General features: G+C 41.5%; 2 protein-coding genes, 1 long non-coding RNA gene and 1 pseudogene across 4 annotated transcripts; 2 read left to right on the top strand and 2 right to left on the bottom strand.

Annotated features, from left to right (window-relative positions):
- Positions 1-3,433: 3,433 nt before the first annotated feature.
- On the top strand, positions 3,434-4,584 carry LOC141839792 (putative carboxylesterase 18; annotated as a pseudogene).
- Positions 4,585-4,882: 298 nt separating this feature from the next.
- On the bottom strand, positions 4,883-11,794 carry LOC141839790 (auxin response factor 9-like). Of its 2 annotated transcripts, XM_074727620.1 has the most exons (14): positions 11,421-11,794; positions 9,921-10,036; positions 9,442-9,537; positions 9,273-9,329; positions 8,788-8,940; positions 8,549-8,633; positions 8,095-8,185; positions 7,830-7,994; positions 7,421-7,540; positions 7,271-7,343; positions 6,994-7,165; positions 5,360-5,751; positions 5,098-5,288; positions 4,883-4,993 (listed from the first exon to the last, which is right to left on the bottom strand). In XM_074727620.1, exons 1-14 carry the CDS (start codon positions 11,464-11,466, stop codon positions 4,894-4,896), a joined length of 1,857 nt encoding a protein of 618 aa, XP_074583721.1. In that variant the 5' UTR covers positions 11,467-11,794; the 3' UTR covers positions 4,883-4,893. The 2 variants fall into 2 exon arrangements, with proteins under 2 accessions (XP_074583721.1, XP_074583722.1); XM_074727621.1 differs by lacking the exon at positions 4,883-4,993 and having other exon boundaries at positions 5,186-5,266.
- Positions 11,792-12,217, bottom strand: LOC141839794 (uncharacterized). Its single transcript, XR_012602715.1, has 3 exons — positions 12,131-12,217; positions 11,965-12,040; positions 11,792-11,850 (listed from the first exon to the last, which is right to left on the bottom strand). It is a non-coding gene; the product is annotated as an uncharacterized LOC141839794 (long non-coding RNA).
- A 2,777-nt stretch (positions 12,218-14,994) lies between these two features.
- Positions 14,995-16,374, top strand: LOC141839793 (uncharacterized). Its single transcript, XM_074727623.1, has 5 exons — positions 14,995-15,157; positions 15,265-15,346; positions 15,418-15,535; positions 15,603-15,906; positions 15,988-16,374. The coding sequence occupies exons 1-5, from the start codon at positions 14,995-14,997 to the stop codon at positions 16,362-16,364; spliced, it is 1,044 nt and encodes a 347-aa protein (XP_074583724.1). The 3' UTR covers positions 16,365-16,374.
- Positions 16,375-17,513: the final 1,139 nt, after the last annotated feature.

The raw sequence follows: 17,513 nt of genomic DNA on the forward strand, positions 1-17,513 counted from the left end.
ATGTGCAGTAAATCATTCAAACATGCACGATTTGAAATGATCAACATTGTAGTATCCTGATGATGGAATTTGAAACTTTTTCAGAAAAAAGTAATTAAATGTGTGAGAAAATTGGGCTAGCTTTACTGAAAAAAAACTAGCAAGACAAACAAAGAGATTTAAAATCTTTCAAGTACCTGTTCCATATGACCCTGAGGAAAGTAATAAACTCTTTCTCCTACACAAGGCAGAGTAACCATAGGCCCAGCACATGCTTTCCATAGCTCATCTTGAAAGCAACCTATACACAGAAACTCTATAACCAACTGAGGACATAAATCAAGGAATATGATGGTTGACGGTAGTACACAAGGAATTTCTAACCTAACTCAGTCTGAAGCATTACAAACAAGCAATCAAAAAGTATCCTTACTGAAGGACATGTCTAGAAAATAGATGAACAATCTCAATTTGATGCATATATTAAATGTTGGAAATTGGGTTACATAACCAATAAACAAATAGAGACATTAATGGCTATTTTATGGGTAGACAATTGTAACCCAATTTCTTGAGTGAATGATTTGATGTCCAAGACTATTTGAGTTACAAAAGGTTGATGTAATTTGAGTTACAAATTAATGACAAATTAATGTCCAAGACCATTGTAACCTTCCTTGACTCTCATGGGCTGTATGCAGCGGCGCAAATAGGAAACAATAAATGCAACCAATGAAGAAGCAGCTTGGCAGTGATCAAAAATAGCAAACAGGAGATCTGTGATCAACTGATCCACTGAATGCGGACGCGGGTCTTGCTGTAACACAAAACACTTGCACAGCTTATTCCACAAAAAGAGGAACTTGAATTAGCCCTCAGGCTGTGAACCATTAATTTTCACTCGTTAAGTAACAAAGTTTAATATCTGTATGTCAGCCAAGATCGATCACTTTTAACAACTGATTTTCGAGATGCAAGGTTGCCTGGTATATATAGAACTGCCAACTAAGTTCGCAATCATAGACCTGCTATAATGATTTAATTAATTATGGCAATAGTAGGTGTCGGAAATATTTCTATTCTGAATTGATTGAAATATTACAAGTCATAGGTCCCTATTTATACATGAGTATAGGGACTTATTCTACTAGACGATTTATTCTAAACAGAATATTTAATACGATTTATTCTAAACAGAATATTTAATAGAATATTTAATATATATAATATTCTAACACCCCCCTAAACTCAAGGTGATAGAGTAGAGATCAGCTTGAGTTTGCTCATAGATCACTTCGCGAGCAGAAAGGAGCAGTATGGCAGAGGTTGCTTCACCTCTGGTTTCTCCGCGCGGCGGCGGCCTCTGGTAGGGCAGAAAGCGCGTGAATCGCGCGGCGGGGCAGAAAGCGTGTGAATCGCGCGGCGGCGGCCTCTGGTAGGGCAGAAAGCGCGTGAATCGCGTGGCGGGGCAGAAAGGGTCACTTGCGGCCGTCTCCGGCAGCCGGCGAACAAGATCCCACGGAATCGCGCGGCGGGGCAGAAAGCGCGTGAATCGCGCGGCGGCGGCCTCTGGTAGGGCAGAAAGCGCGTGAATCGCGCGGCGGGGCAGAAAGGGTCACTTGCGGCCGTCTCCGGCAGCCGGCGAACAAGATCCCACAGAATCGCGCGGCGGGGCAGAAAGCGCGTGAATCGCGTGGCGGCGGCCTCTGGTAGGGCAGAAAGCGCGTGAATCGCGCGGCGGGGCAAAAAAGGGTCACTTGCGGCCGTCTCCGGCAGCCGGCGAACAAGATCCCACGGAATCGCGCGGCGGGGCAGAAAGCGCGTGAATCGCGCGGCGGCGGCCTCTGGTAGGGCAGAAAGCGCGTGAATCGCGCGGCGGGGCAGAAAGGGTCACTTGCGGCCGTCTCCGGCAGCCGGCGAACAAGATCCCACGGAATCGCGCGGCGGGGCAGAAAGCGCGTGAATCGCGCGGCGGCGGCTTCTGATAGGGCAGAAAGCGCGTGAATCGCGCGGCGGGGCAGAAAGGGTCACTTGCGGCCGTCTCCGGCAGCCGACGAACAAGATCCCACGGAATCCTGGCGACTTTGGCAAGGATGAAAAGGGGGGCAAGGCCACTGGCGTGGAACAGAGCGACGTGGGACAGAACGGCGGTCGTCTGCCTTCACGTCCACTGGCATGGTTTGCTAGAAGAACCAATGGACAACAAAACGTTGCATGCATGGCTTGCTAAAAGCAAGAAGACGTTGCATGCTTTTTCTCCCATTGTTTGATTAATTCCGTTTGGAAAACGGAAGCAATTTCCAATTGCGTGTAATTGAATTCCATGCAACAAAAGCCTCATGCAATCACCGCCGCCGGCCCTAGGCACGAAGAGGAGGAGTGGTGTTGGCGACAACAAAAGAAGGAGAGATTCCTTGGTGCCGCCCGCTCTAGGGGAGGAGAGATCCAAGGGCCGGCGGCAGCGAACAGGAAGTCGACGCGGAAAGGAAAATGGGCAGCGGCGCTAAAAAACCCTAGGCTCTGATATCATGTCGGTAAAAATTATATGCTTTCTGAATTGAATTGAAATATTACAAGCCATAGGTCCCTATTTATACATGAGTATAGAGACTTATTCTAGACGATTTATTCTAAACAGAATATTAATACGATTTATTCTAAACAGAATATTTAATAGAATATTTAATATATATAATATTCTAACAGTAGGAAAGGACATAGCTTTTATAAAGCTGCCTTTTCACCCAGGGTGTTTTTCGCCCTTTGGAAGAAACCTTTCACCCTTATAAATTAAGAGTAAAATGTTAGGCTGCAGGAAACTGCAAACTGCAACAGGGCAAGATAGACACATAGGAGTGGGACCCACCTGCATGCAGGTGGGTCCCACTCCTATGTGTCTATGCAGTTTCCTGCAGCCTAACATTACTCATAAATTAATTCGGTCTTCTCTTGCTCAATTCTTAAATCGTGATTCTCTTTTCACTCGGCCTCATGCTCGGTCATCCCGACTTCAATGCACTCGATCACTCGGCCTAATTCTTGATCATTCCGATCTCAATGCGCTCGACCACTCAGCCTCACTCTCGGTCATCCCAACCTCAATACGCTCAGTCAATCGGCCTCATTCTCGACCATCCTGACCTTAATGCACTTGGTCAGTCGGCCTCATTCTCGGCCATCCCGACCTTAATGCACTTGGTCAGATGACATATGTAGTTTCTAGCCAATTACATTTACTTCTTTTAAATATTTAATTATATGAAAAAAAAATTATCTTTTAAAATACAGAAATATGAGTAAAAGGGGTAAATATCTATTTCATTTAATTGATATTTAAAAAAAAGAAAGAAACGAAGCCAACCGACACGTGTCCTTCCAGCACGTGCTGATCACGTGATCTGGATGTTTATTTACCGTTAATCTCCAACACATGAGCGTGAACCAATGACACTCCTGTTTTCCTATCCTTTCCAAACGGACGGAAACCGCGCGCCAAGATGACGGAAACCGAGCCTTCGCAAGCGAAGCCCCGCCCTGGCGCCGCCTCCCTCAAGCTCCCGTGGAAGACGCGGATCTCCGTCGCTGCCCTTTCCGCCATGATAGATTTATGCCGCCGCTCCAACGGCTCCCTCAACCGCTCCCTCCGCTCCTTACTCGACGCCCGCTCTCCGGCCTCCGCGACCACCGTCCGAGGCGTCCGCACCGCCGACGTCACCGTCGACCCCTCCCGTAAGCTCTGGTTCCGCCTCTTCGTCCCTAGCTCCGGCGAGTCCCTTCCCGTCATCGTCTTCTTCCATGGCGGCGGCTTCGCCTTTCTCTCCGCTGACTCCCGTATATACGACTCCTTCTGCCGCCGGATCTGCCGTAAGACCCAAGCCCTGGTGCTATCCGTTAACTACCGTCGTTCCCCGGAGCACCGCTACCCGGCACCGTACGAGGACGGGGCGGACGTCCTTTCGATTCCTAGACAGCAATGGGCTGGCGACCGCTGACGCTGCTGCCGCGGGACTGGCGGATCTCTCCAGCTGCTTCCTGGCGGGAGACTCTGCGGGAGGGAACATCTCGCACCACGTCGGGCGGCTGTGGGCGGCGGGCGAGTGGGAGCGAATACGTTTGGCGGGGATGGTGCTGATCCAGCCGTTCTTCGGCGGGGAGGAGCGGACGGAGGCGGAGCTACGGTTGTCGAAAGCGCCGGTGTTGTCGGTGGACCGGACGGACTGGATGTGGCTGGCGTTCCTGCCGGAGGGGGCGGACAGGGACCACGAGGCGGCGAACCCGTTCGGGCCGAGGGCGGAGGGGGAACTGGAGGCGGCACTGCCGGAGGTTATGGTGGTGGTGGGGGGATTCGACCCGCTACAGGACCGGCAGCGGAGGTACTACGAGGGCCTGCGGGCTAGGGGGAGGGCAGCGCGGCTGGTGGAGTACCCGGAGGCCATTCACGCCTTCTACGCCTTCCCGGAGATCAAGGAGTCGGCGGCCGTCCTGGACGAAATCAAAGGCTTCATCGACGGCCTTCGAGTTCAATCCACCACCGAACAGAAGCATGGAGACGCCGGCGATGAAAATGAATAATAGCAGGCAGATAAATTTTGTTTGTGCTAATTTAATAATTTCCAATATTGTTTTCAAATCCAGTTTCATATTAATTAAAGACAATAAAATAATATGAAAAAGCACGTGCAAAGCAAATAATGCATTCGGATCGCACCAGCTCACAAGAGCGATGTGTGCAATCAATGCATTTGTCACCCCATTCATTGCTTGCTTTGTTCCTATCCAAACAAAGAACGTCTATCCTTTTCTTTGTCCTGTGCCAACACAAAAGAATGGGAACCTTTAATTGGAGTATAATTACCTTGTTCATGACTGGCATACAGGGTTAGCTAGCTAGCTAGCTAGCTAGCTAAGTGGAGTTCAACCATGCTGTTTCTTGTGGGTTTTCACTCTCGGTGCGAGCCTTTTCGCCTCATTGCGTGTGTAGATGTGTATTTTTCTTGCCATGCTGCAGAACTCACTGCAAGTGGTAATGGTTACTTGAAGTGCATTAAACAAATCTGTTTCTTGAAGGTTTCTGTTGTATGTAGTTTTTATTTTATGTAGAAAGGTTCAAGTCCTTACTTCCAGGGATCATCACCGACCATCATCGTGTCGCCCTCGTCATCTGTGTACGCGACCTCCCACCTCTTTACCTGACCAGAAAGCTCTCCCTCGATGTCGAACATCTCTTCCAGCTTCTGAAGAAGCTGACCATATCCACATAACCTGGTCAGATCAACTGCCCTCCCAACTGCCATTCCATGCATATGAACCTGCAGGTCGAATACTCTGCATTTAATCAAAGAAGATCCATGATCAGGGAATTGAAAGATGTTCTTATAACCTTAGTGCAGCTCCTCAAGTGCCTGCATTGAGTTTCTAGAGGTGACCTTATGCATGACTTTTCTTGCTCGCCGCTAATCATCGGATGAGAATGAAGCTCCGATTCCACATCCATAGATGTTCTTAAAGTGCTCTTCGCTAGCTTAAATCCGAATAGTCTCCAGTCTGAACTAGTTTCCTGCTTTTTGTTTTCTTTCTCAGAATTGTAATGTTTTGTCATAATTGGCCGGCATGTGGCACTGTCGATGGTTAATGATTGTCTATGGTCCAGATTAGATGCAGATGAGAACAGAGATGATGATGGCATGGATGGCGTATACAGCTCTTGTCCTTTCTGCAACCGAGATAAGGATAAAGATTGGGCACTCTCACGAGGGGCTGCTTGCCAGAAACCTAAAACAAGGAACAAGACGATACTATCAGCAGCTAAATTTTGCTGGCAAAAAAAAAAAAAAGAGAAGATTTAAATAGTGAAGATTAGTATAGTCACATCACAAGCACATCAGTTACATAACATATGGATCATTATAAAAACTTTCCTATCATTTTTATAATCCATACACTAGCTAGTACCGCCAAAGAATTGCTAGAATTGGAAACCATGAAATTCTTCTGCATATTTCCTGTTAAAAAAATAATGTGAAAAAGCAGGATTTCATATGTTTACCAACACCTTTAAGTTTCTTCATTAGTGACCTATTTCTATCACATACACAACAATTTCAAGCTGTCAATTTTTCACCATCAAAAGTATTTCATATAGCAACGATAAAATAGAATAAAATGGAGGATCCATATGATGGATCCCATCTAATGGGATAATACTTAGTAGTTGTTGTTGTTGTAAAAGTATTTCATGTAGCTTGTTGCAAATAATAGTGTGATTGAAATCAATTCTCTTGAATATATGCAACAAACTAAATGAACTAGAGATGATATTAAGGGATGGCATACCTGCAATTTTGGGTACTACCTGAACCCAAATGGATTATATATTTGCTATTGAAATCCAATTAATATAATAGTAAAATTGTTGTCGTATGATCTAGAGGTCACGGATTCAAGTCTTGAAAACAACCTCTTACATAGTAAGGTAAGATTGCGTGCAATAGATTCTTCCCCAAGACCCACATTGATAGGAGCTTCGTGCCCTTTATCGAAATCCAATTAGATACTTGCATTGGATATTATTCTACCATCCGAGTGATACCCTAAAATGATGAACGGGGTACCAAACCCATAGTCCATAGGTACCTGCAATTTAAAGTAAATCTGAACCCAATCCAAAGCCTATATATAACTACCCTAACCTGCAGGTACCTGAACTTTATTGAATGGATTGGTATCAGTAAATATCCAATAATCGAGTACCCATTGACATCCATTGATGAAACATAAGACACCAGTAAAGAAAAGCTTTCAGGACATGGCTGCTTGTGACGAGATGGCATAATCAAACTTAACAGAAGCAGATGAAAACACTCCCTTCTTATGTTGCACCGGTTCCAAATGACATAACTAATGATATCTCTTGTGTAAACTACTTTAAGAGAATAGGATCAAGACAAAACAAACACATAGGATATCAAATATGTATAGAGTGACATGTAGATAAAAAGGTTAGGACCATTATACCAAATATCGAAGCAGAATCTGTTCTCTTAGGAGGTAAAGCAGATGTTCTTGTCCGTTTGTTGTTTTTCTGCACTGATTGAGGGGTTGTTGGATTAGCTGCCACAAGTGTCTCCAATTCCCATGGTGAAACCCTGTCTGGCCGAGCTATGATGGAAGATTCATCCCATTGAACCTAGAAACAAAGTTTAAAGAGTTACAGTTCCAAATAATAAAGCGATAAACCAGGAATTCATCATGTTGATCTAAAGTACTGATTAGTCATAACACTCAATGAAACCTTTAAAGATCGCCATTCTGAATCTTCCCATTGAGATGGTGTCATGTCAACACCAGTGATAGTGCCGCTAAACCTATTAAGACAATACCTTTTAAGATACAGATTAAAATGGACAATTTTCATGTGTTTGTTAATATCCAGTTAACATACCTTCTCTCTAGAGCTTCGTCGCCCTCAAATTTCATCTTAAATCTCATCCCAACAGTGAATTTGCAAGTCTTGGATTCAAGATATTTGTTGACACTTATAATGAACTCTGATTGGCTTGTCCTGAAAACAAAACAATAATTACATTCTTTTTCATTTACGACCTACACAAATATGAGTAGGCATTACACACACAAAAAAAAAACAAGTACGAAGACAACTAACTCCAACCCAATAATGTAGAATACAAAAGTTGACAAACTTATAGGCTCGAGCACCTTATTATTAGTAAAACTACAGCTACGATTAGAAAAATACAAACCAATCATCATCATGGATGTTCATATATGAATGTGCTGAGAGAGAAAATAACATCACAAGGAGAAGGAATTCAAAAGTAATCGGATCTAACCTTGGTTTATAGAAAACTGAAAAAAGAGTCCCAGTAGCAATAGCATGAGACGCAGTAGCTAGCACTCCAAGATGCATGCTATGACTGGATATGACTGATGATGCCGTGTTGTTTAGTCTTCTCTTAAGTCTTCTAACTCCGACTCGAAGCTCATTATTCTCACCTCTGCCACATACACAAAGCGCTTAAATAGTGATTCCCAAGATGAGAACTTATCATGGAAGATACATGGGAAAAAAAACATGGTTGATAGTACATCTTGTACCGTAAAAAAATAAATGCATCGCCAGCTACCAATCTCTTAGAGCTAAGAAAGATACTCCAACCAGTTGTAAGTAAATGGCGTCTCGGCTGTCCTGGAAGAAGAGTGGGAACTCCAATTAACAATATAGCACTTATTAATTCTGGTAGATTGAAAAACTTGCAAAATATCACAGTTATCTAGCCCGACTATGAGTAATATTAAATATTGTCGTCAATAAACAGCAGACAGACTTAAATATCCAAAGCAGATTATGAAATTCACAAATTATGAAGTAAAACATTAATTTTACAATTAATCTCATACAATACCAGGAAACAAAAATTAAATTTTCATCGTAAAGAAGCATGAAAACAAATCATTTGATCCTGAAAAAAAGGAAATTTATTGGGTCAAACAACAAAGGGTGACACTTTGAGTTATAATGAATATCTCAGCGATCTGGTGTGTTTTATACCTCGATAGATGTGACGAAAATGCCACTCATTTCCATGAAGATCTTTGGCAACCAACTCTTGCCAAGGTGGATTCTGGGACATATCCTAAACAGAGAGATTGAAGCAAATTCAAAGCTGAAACTTTCTAAACATTTTCTGGATAAATATGATAACTGTTAGTTGGTCAGATACACAGTTCATATATCTTAATACTAAGTAGGTCATACAATCAGTCCATATTTTCTCAAAATCAACTGACCAGTGGAGGAAGGCACTCATCTGCATGCTTCCTAAGAACTGAGAATCCCCCATGAGTGCTTGTGTCGGATGCAGTTAGGATCTTACAGAAAGAATGGACACTGCTGTTTTGCAGATCCAATAGTGGAGGATCTGGACTAGTGATCTCATCTTGCTGATTAGTATAAAGATATAAGAAAAATAGATCAGTAGAACAATCAACAGTCTTGCCAGGACATCTAATAGCAACAAAGAGAATCACAGAATCAGGTTGAAGCAAAGCAATCAGATTTAATTATGTGATTACACCAAGGTAAAAACTGAGACTTCATTTTACTACCTAATTAGCATCCAAAACTCAAAATCCATTTTACCATAGCATTATCAGCATATATAAAAAATGAAATGATTACGAACATGTTCAAACTAAAAAGGAGAGAATGTAAAGCTTATAAATGATATACATTGTGGAGGCATCAAGAGGTACACAAATACAGAAATACTTACATTTGCTTCAGGATGCAGTGTAATCTGTGCATATACTTCATCAGTGTCTGGTTCAACCTTCATATATTTGAATGGAAAAAAGGAGCATTCAGTTCACCGGTGCTTTAAGGATGAAGAAAGATGAAAGACATCAATTAGTCATACCAAACAATCCATTCAAATAGCTTACCTGAAGTTGAATGTGTACTACCCTGCACAGAAGCTTTGATGGAAGATTGAACAAGGGCATCTTCTGATTAAGCTCCTGATTCATTGATGCTTCAAGCTGCAATACGGAAGGAAAAGAAATCAAACACAGTTATAAGCATCTACCTCAAATCATTCTACCAAATGGGAAATAAATCAATATAGCTGCTTTAATATAATTATCTCATAAACGAAAATCATCAAGAAAAAAAAGGTTTCGCTACATGCATAATGGAATTACAGATCAACTTGTTCAAAAGAACAAAGATGACATAACTAGCATCTGATGTGCAGTAAATCATTCAAACATGCACGATTTGAAATGATCAACATTGTAGTATCCTGATGATGGAATTTGAAACTTTTTCAGAAAAAAATAATTAAATGTGTGAGAAAATTGGGCTAGCTTTACTGAAAAAAAACTAGCTAGACAAACAAAGAGATTTAAAATCTTTCAAGTACCTGTTCCATATGACCCTGAGGAAAGTAATAAACTCTTTCTCCTACACAAGGCAGAGTAACCATAGGCCCAGCACATGCTTTCCATAGCTCAGTGTACAATACATCTTGAAAGCAACCTACACACAGAAATTCTATAACCAACTGAGGACATAAATCAAGGAATATGATGGTTGATGGTAGTACACAAGGAATTTTCTAACCTAACTCAGTCTGAAGTATTACAAACAAGCAATCAAAAAGTATCCTTACTGAAGGACATGTCTAGAAAATAGATGAACAATCTCATTTTGATGCATATATTAAATGTTGGAAATTGGGTTACATAACCAATAAACAAATAGAGACATTGATGGATATTTTATGGGTAGACCATTGTAACCCAATTTCTTGAGTGAATGACAAATTAATGTCCAAGACTATTCGAGTTACAAAGGGTTGATGTAATTAAATCAGACAACTGTTTTTCGCCCTTTGGAAGAAACCTTTCACCCCTATAAATTAATTTGGTCTTCTCTTGCTCAATTCATTCAATTCTCAAGTCGCGAGTTCTCCTTTCGTTTCTCTTCTCTAAAGTGTTCTGAGGTTTCAAAAATTTGTGAGGATTTGAAATTTGAAGTGCTCCTATTTTAAATAGTTGGTTATTATATCTTGAAAAGCGATTGCCAATCAACCGTAAGCATTTGGGCGGAGCAATATCATCCTAAAGAGAGAAGGTTTGTCTTCGCATGAACCTTAATTCTCTTATCTAAAGGGATAAATTGACATCCATAGAGATGATTCAATGACCAATATTATTAAGTTAGAGACTATCAATAGTAAATCAGGGATCAATTGACATCCATAGAGATGATTCAATGACCAATATTATTAAGTTAGAAACTATCAATAGTAAATCAGTAACGATGCTACCGGAAGGGATATGTCTACCATCCGAATGAGTCTCAATAATTGAAGGAGTGTGTTGAAAATCTAAAGGAGACATGATCTCTATCATTTTACTCGTTACCCCACTGGTTCAAATCGCTGACTTGTCAACAAGCTGATTGATCGGACACAAAATGTTGGGTCAATCTCATGGGAGGAGTTAACAACAATATTAAATGGCCATGGCATAATGCCCAAAAAACAAAAGGTAAGGTGAAATTTGGCATCCTGAGAATAATTTATAAATATGAGGAAGAATGAACATAAGGGGTCCATAAGAAGATAACAAAATTTGTCCAAAACACACACCAAGATAGAAAAAAGGTTTGGCATACCAACAATAGCCAAATGGAAAGCGGATTCCAGTAAATCTAAAATCGTTTAGTAAATCATGAAACTTATTGTTAGCTCACATAATACCTTTTCTAAGGAGTAATGATGCTTAAGCAAAAAATCACAAGTAAGCCAAAGAAACCAAGAGGATGAAGAAAGTAAGGGCCATATACACGAATAAGTTTCAAGTTGAAGAAGACAATCGGGTTACTAAATATATTAGAAGGGCTATGAAAGAGTTACCTGAATCGTGACCTGAGGATGACCGACTTGGAGGCATCAAAGACATGAGAATAGACTGAAATTTCTCTCAGAAACTTCAATAAAAGAACACTCGCTGGCAGCTTATATACCACCACAATAAAAGCCCTTCTTATCGTGGCATTAACTGCAAAGCAGCAGCGAAAACTCCACCCTCATCCAAACCGTAGCAAAAGGCCAAACAAGCCTCTGATGTTACGCAAAATATGCCACGCCTATAATTCCACTGAACTCTCGTCGCCAAATTTGACGCTTTTGCTTCTGACAAACAAACCCTAGCAGAAAAGCCTCGAGACGCACAATGTTTGACATAGTCGGAGCTTCGTTCTTTAAGGCCCGCTGAATGTCTGAAGTCGTCTCTTCCGGATTCACCGCAAGGCGCCACCTTTAGCGAGAACTCTCCACCGCAGACCTGAGTCAAAGAACACAGCCAAATGAGAAACTCACCGACGTTCTCGCAGTCCTCAATCACCAAATGTCCCTGCCCTCAGGAGTCAGGCCTCAGCCGCACCCAACTCAAACAAACCTTCTGGAATCAGGAAAGGAGAACGGAAAACCAGTCCAGAGCTCAGAAAGCAGATCCAATCGCCCAAACACCGACACTGCGAAAAGAGAGAAACCGAACCAATTACAATCACCAAAGCCAAAACCAAACCTCACTTCATGGACGAGCAAGAAAACAGCCGCAGAACTGTTCCACCAGCCGAACCGACCGAGCCCACCAAATCCGAGCTCCTTCTGCTCCCATCCACCTACCAAACTGACGCCACAGCGATCAGAGTCCTCCTCCGGGCGCGCGGACGACGACGCCAGAGGGCGAGGAAGAATCCATGATTCACCGCGAGGAAGAACAGGCAATGGTCCGAACACGTGGGACCGGAGAACCACTACCGACATCACCTACTCCTTTTTTGAAATTATTTATTTAATATTTATTTTTTTTATTTTCTCTTTTTCGCTGTCTCTGCTACGCCCTGCAGTGCCCCGTTCTCGATCAGCTCTCCTGTACCCTCGGATCTCGTATCTTAATCCTAGTCCACCACCAACGTCTCTAATTTTCACTCTTTTAGAGCCGATCACTTTTCTATCTGCTATCATAATCGTGTTCCGCAGTAACACAGAGTCGTCCGCAGCGCGGGTTTAATGGGCGTTCTTAGAAGGCCACTGAGTATCCGCCACGTGAGCAGAGATCGGACGGCCACTTCGATGCCGGGACCACCGCTTTCGCGTCCACATCGCGGTGGCGGATCCTCTGCGATGCGCGTCGTACACACGTGCCATTGACAGGATGCTCCGGTGTCGCGCGGGTGAGGACCATCGCGCCTCGCCGGGCGGAGCTGGACGGTCTTGATCTCATCTAGACACCGACCGCTGCCATTAGCAGATAAAGGTGGGGCCCATTTGATGTTTGGACCCCCACCGCGGTGTCCCGGTGTCCGGTCCAGGGCAGGCACCAGCAGAGTCTTGTCCAGTAATGTTCCGGCAATTAAAGGATCTCTTTGGCAATAAATAAGTGGCAATGATTAGGTAAATATCATATGTTAATTAAGAGGAAACAAGGGGCAATTATTGGGAAATTCTCTAGTAATTTTTTTTATTATCAATATCTGCTAATTTAATTCTGATTCGCCCATTTTCAATATTTTCCAAATTTAAATAAAGAAATACTTCTTTTAATTATGATAATCTAGTGAGAAACAAGGGGGGCAATTATTGAGTGCTCAAGCAGTGTTTTATTTAAAGGATGGGGTTTTGTTTAGTTCAGGCCTCACTAAATTGGAAATTTCAATTAAGGCCTATTAGAATAATTTTTAATGTTCAAACAATATTTGTTCTGTATTACCTCCCGGGACTCTATGCAATGACAAAGCACTTTTACGGTTAATCAAGCATCTACGAGTTGATCCCTAGTAACGATATACTACGGATAAATTTCTTCAGTGGAAAGACAATCCTGAAACTTTTGAGATTCAAAAAATTAGATATTGAATTATCAAAATAACAAAAAATTGTCCTAAATTAAATACATAGAATTACATATAAACAAGTAGATTTCCATAAGACCGAACCCTTATGAAGAACTTGGATTCATAGATCTCACCAAAGGATTTTGTTTTTTTTTTTTTTTGTCATTGATCGATAATTTATTGAAGAATATGCGAAAGTAGATATTTGACTTCAACCATTGACAATCGTCTTTGACAACCTCACGGGCGGAGTCACGTTGTATGCTATAGCCCGGGTAGCTTAATGTGAAAAGTCTTAAATTTAGGACAGGAAATTTTTTTTTCAAGAAAATGAAGAAGGCAGTCCGGGTTGGACTGCGCCAGCAACGTGGACTCTCCACTAACCTGCTTTAACTCATAGGCCACTGGAATTACACCGTGGAGGCGAAGAGAGAGAAGTCCGAGTATATATTAATTAAAACAGCGGATAATTGACTTGACACTCATGTAAAATGATTTGATATAATTATATATTAATTTAAATTTGAATGGATATAATTAAAATTAATTTTTAGTGTGTATATTTTAAATGATCTTGTTTGCTTAGCTCTTACACTCATGTACGTCTATCGTATTATGTTCGACCAAGAAATATTTCAACTAAATGATATTCTATTGTCCTAAACATTTAACATTTATTATTATTATTATTATTATTATTATTATTATTAAAAGCAGTCAACCAAACATTTAGTTCAAAAGTCTTTGCACGGACAAACAATGCCAAAAAAATATATCCAGGAACAGAATTTTAGATCTAAAGCGAAGTGAGGATAAGTCGTTAAAACTAAAAGAAAATCATAAAATTTCATCCAACTATAAAAAAATCTTCGAGAAATATTATAAAAGAATTTCTTTCAAATAACACAATCTGCTTTTCGTTAATCTGGAAAATTTTTTCCAAGTTAATTGACTGGATTTATCATTTTTTGAGTACAAAAACTCAAACCAATTAAAGGATCATAATGCAGGTCGATGTCGAGCGTTTCCAGCTCAAACGTGACATTGCATCCGATCCAAATTGGCATTTTTCACCAACCGATCGATGTTTTTTTCTCTCGATATTTTTTTTTCGGAAACTATACACTGCCAATTGTTGGAAAATTGAGTCTATAATATCGATATCGATATTATTTGGACATGACCTTCCATCCAACCCCGATCCCAGTCCCATAATCATCATTAATCATAAGCCAATTCCGAATAAATGAGATCAGTGTCGACTGGTCTCGAGCTCGAATTCGACCCTCCACCCGTTCCAATTTGGTAATCTGTCCTCCAATTTGGTGAAAGACAGTTATTAACTGCCAAAGTCTGCCATGTTTTCTTGCCTGTTCAGCTGTTTTAGAGCTCAGCAATGGCATCACTCCAACTCCTGAGCTCAACATCTCGACGAGATCGATCTGTTTTTTTCTTTTCGCTCCGACGCCGCTTCTTCGATCCTTCTCTGAAACTCTTTCCCTTTTCTTTTCTTCTTCCCCTGGACCAAATTTTCCATTTCTGCTTCAACAATCCAAAGAGATGTCACAAAGTTCCTGAACAGAACAGAGATGCCACCCCCATCCAGGAGCCCCCGCACCGCTGAGCTTTGCAAGAGGAACTCCTGCGGAAGGAGCCGTAGCTCGGAGAGCAGACTGATGCTCAAGTCGAAAAACAACGATGAGGATGTCGACGATCTCTTTCTGTTCACCGAGATGAAGAAACATGAATCAGGCAAAAATTCTTAGATATGTCTCTTTTCTTCCATCTCTCTCATCTTGATTCAATGCTCAAACAGCATCAGAATTGTCCATTGTTTCTTACTTCAGAATCATCAGCAGAAATCACACACTTTTCTGCTCGTCAAAGCGAGACAAGAGATTCACTGAAAGCTTCATACGGCGGCAAGAATGAGTACAATTGGTGAGTTCTTTGTGTCTCGACAGTGAAATGAAACCGAGGATGAGGTTAACCAATTGGTGTGGTGGAAGCAGGCTTTTAACTCCTCCTGGATCTCCCCTGAATGGTAGCTATCAAGAGCCTAAAGCGGTCGATAATCCTCGAAACAAAGCAAGAACTCAAATAACAACTACAACTCCGCTACGATCTATGGTATATATCATTCTGACCCTGACAATCTACTTTCAGTATTGCATACTTTTGAAGTGTTTTGTTGCAGAATGGAAAGCCCCAAACTAGAGCTACATCTCCTAGAGATGCAAAAAGAGAACCATCTTGGCAGTCGAAAGAGAAGAGGAATGATATTGTGTGTGTTGGGGACACAAATTCACATCCACACGGCTTCGACTTCATGACTGTGATACAGGAGGAAGGCACGCAAGAAACGTCAGTAGACACCTCAAAGCATGAGAAAGCTTGTGGAGATGCCAATCTGATGAGTGCCACTCAGAAATCGCACTTTGAAAGAGATGTGTTAGATCAAAATGCCCATGTTTGTGTTACAAAGTCTGAAACAGCAGCAGGTAATTTATCGAAATGAATCAGCATGATCCTTAAGTAGGGCAACTAATCAAAGAGAATTCCTGTCTCCTTTGTCCTGGCAGAACTAAGCAAGACAACTGAAGCTCCAAAGGGAGCTCAAAGAAACTTTGCTTCAGAAGAAGCCACCGACGCAATACTTCTGTGCAATTCTATTGTTCACGACCTTGTCTACGAAAGTGCAGCCATTAAGTCTGAGAATCAGATGATGCTCACAGAGATTTCTCGTCCATCACTTGAACAGTTGGTGAAGTCTGCTTCCAATCTGAAGTATTTTCGATATGTATACTATAAACGTAATAAGAATTTGCAAAGATTCAATAGGAAAAGGCAAGAATTCGATACCAAACAAGCACTCAGCGACTTAGGAACCGATGCAAAAAGTAAAGAGCATGCAAAACACCCCAAGATAGAATCAAAGTGCAACTGCAGTATCATGTAGAGAGATATCTTGTGGGTATAATTATAAACAATAAGTAATATACTTGATGCCTTCTTGTCAAAGTTCTCTTCTACATGTAATCTTCCAAGTGTTCATGTTTCAAAAAGGAATAGGCATAATAAAGTTTGTCCTTTGTTTTTGATTCTCGATTTGCATTGTATTCGTTTAGGTTTTCTACTACATGCTTTGAGAAAATGGTGTCTACCCATACTAGTCTACTTCAGCTTGGTAAAGGAAATCGAAGACCATGTATTGATCAACCTAGAACATCTTAGGAGGTTACGATGCCATCGTTGCAACGTGAAGATAAAGGACCTTATTGTGCATGCAAACATCCAATTTGTGATACTGTCTTTTCATCAATTGAGTTTGTATGGAAAAAAAATATTGTGATGGTTCTGTTGGAAGTCCTACTAACAATGCAGGAATAGGTATCTTTAAACAAGGAAACAACAAAGTTGCAGAATGCGAAGTTCTTCAGATCTCTAGGATTTTGACGACTGAAGCTTATGCAATTTTTGGAGGTTCTTCGAAAAATTACATTAGCATTCATTAAGCATAGTGAGCACTTGAGTATACATGTGGAAAAAGGCTGGCTGCTTTGTTAAAATGACAACTCTGTTACAAGCCCCTGCTGATAAAAAGTTAGAGGTGTCAATGGATCAAGTTAATTCCGAGTCATTCTAAATCGTGCTTATGCCAGTCCAAAATGACTTAGGATCAAACCCAACGAGAACACTCTTGATCCCTTGGGACCAACTAAGGCTCAGCATGGCCTAGGCACACGTGGAGGCATATTGAGCTCAACCCAACCCAACCCGACCCAAGTCATTTCAAACAATGCTCAAGCCAACTCGAAATGAGTCAAGGTTAAGCCCAACCTAAGCCAGAGGCAAGTGCAAGTCAAATCCATTGAAAGTTTAGTTCTGTTGATGGCTTCATTTTAAAGTAAATGTGGGATGCAGCATTTGGCTATAATTCAAACCCAAGTGCGCTGATGAAAAATTTAACTAAAAGGAAATACAACTTGTGAAATTTATATTAACGAATGCTGAATGAAACCGCTTTTGTTTCAGGCAAATTTTGGCCTTCATGCTTCAATCTCATGGAGCTCCTCTGTTCATTCATGAGTTTGATCAGTTGTAGGCT

This window comes from Curcuma longa, chromosome 11, assembly GCF_044706935.1.
Source record: "Curcuma longa cultivar G26 ecotype Majalengka, Jawa Barat chromosome 11, ITB_CL_G26_1.1, whole genome shotgun sequence".
In the NCBI taxonomy this organism is placed as follows: Eukaryota; Viridiplantae; Streptophyta; class Magnoliopsida; order Zingiberales; family Zingiberaceae; genus Curcuma; species Curcuma longa.

Excerpts from the sequence above, each read along its gene's own strand:
- LOC141839793 (XM_074727623.1), top strand. The coding sequence starts at position 14,995 with ATGCCACCCCCATCCAGGAGCCCCCGCACCGCTGAGCTTTGCAAGAGG. Across the intron at positions 15,347-15,417 it reads GGCAAGAATGAGTACAATTG|GCTTTTAACTCCTCCTGGAT; the intron begins GTGAGTTCTTTG and ends TGGTGGAAGCAG. Across the intron at positions 15,536-15,602 it reads CAACTCCGCTACGATCTATG|AATGGAAAGCCCCAAACTAG; the intron begins GTATATATCATT and ends GTTTTGTTGCAG.
- LOC141839790 (XM_074727620.1), bottom strand. The coding sequence starts at position 11,466 with ATGTCTTTGATGCCTCCAAGTCGGTCATCCTCAGGTCACGATTCAG. Across the intron at positions 8,634-8,787 it reads ATGAGTGCCTTCCTCCACTG|GATATGTCCCAGAATCCACC; the intron begins GTCAGTTGATTT and ends CTCTCTGTTTAG. Across the intron at positions 8,186-8,548 it reads TTTTCGTCACATCTATCGAG|GACAGCCGAGACGCCATTTA; the intron begins GTATAAAACACA and ends CTCTTCTTCCAG.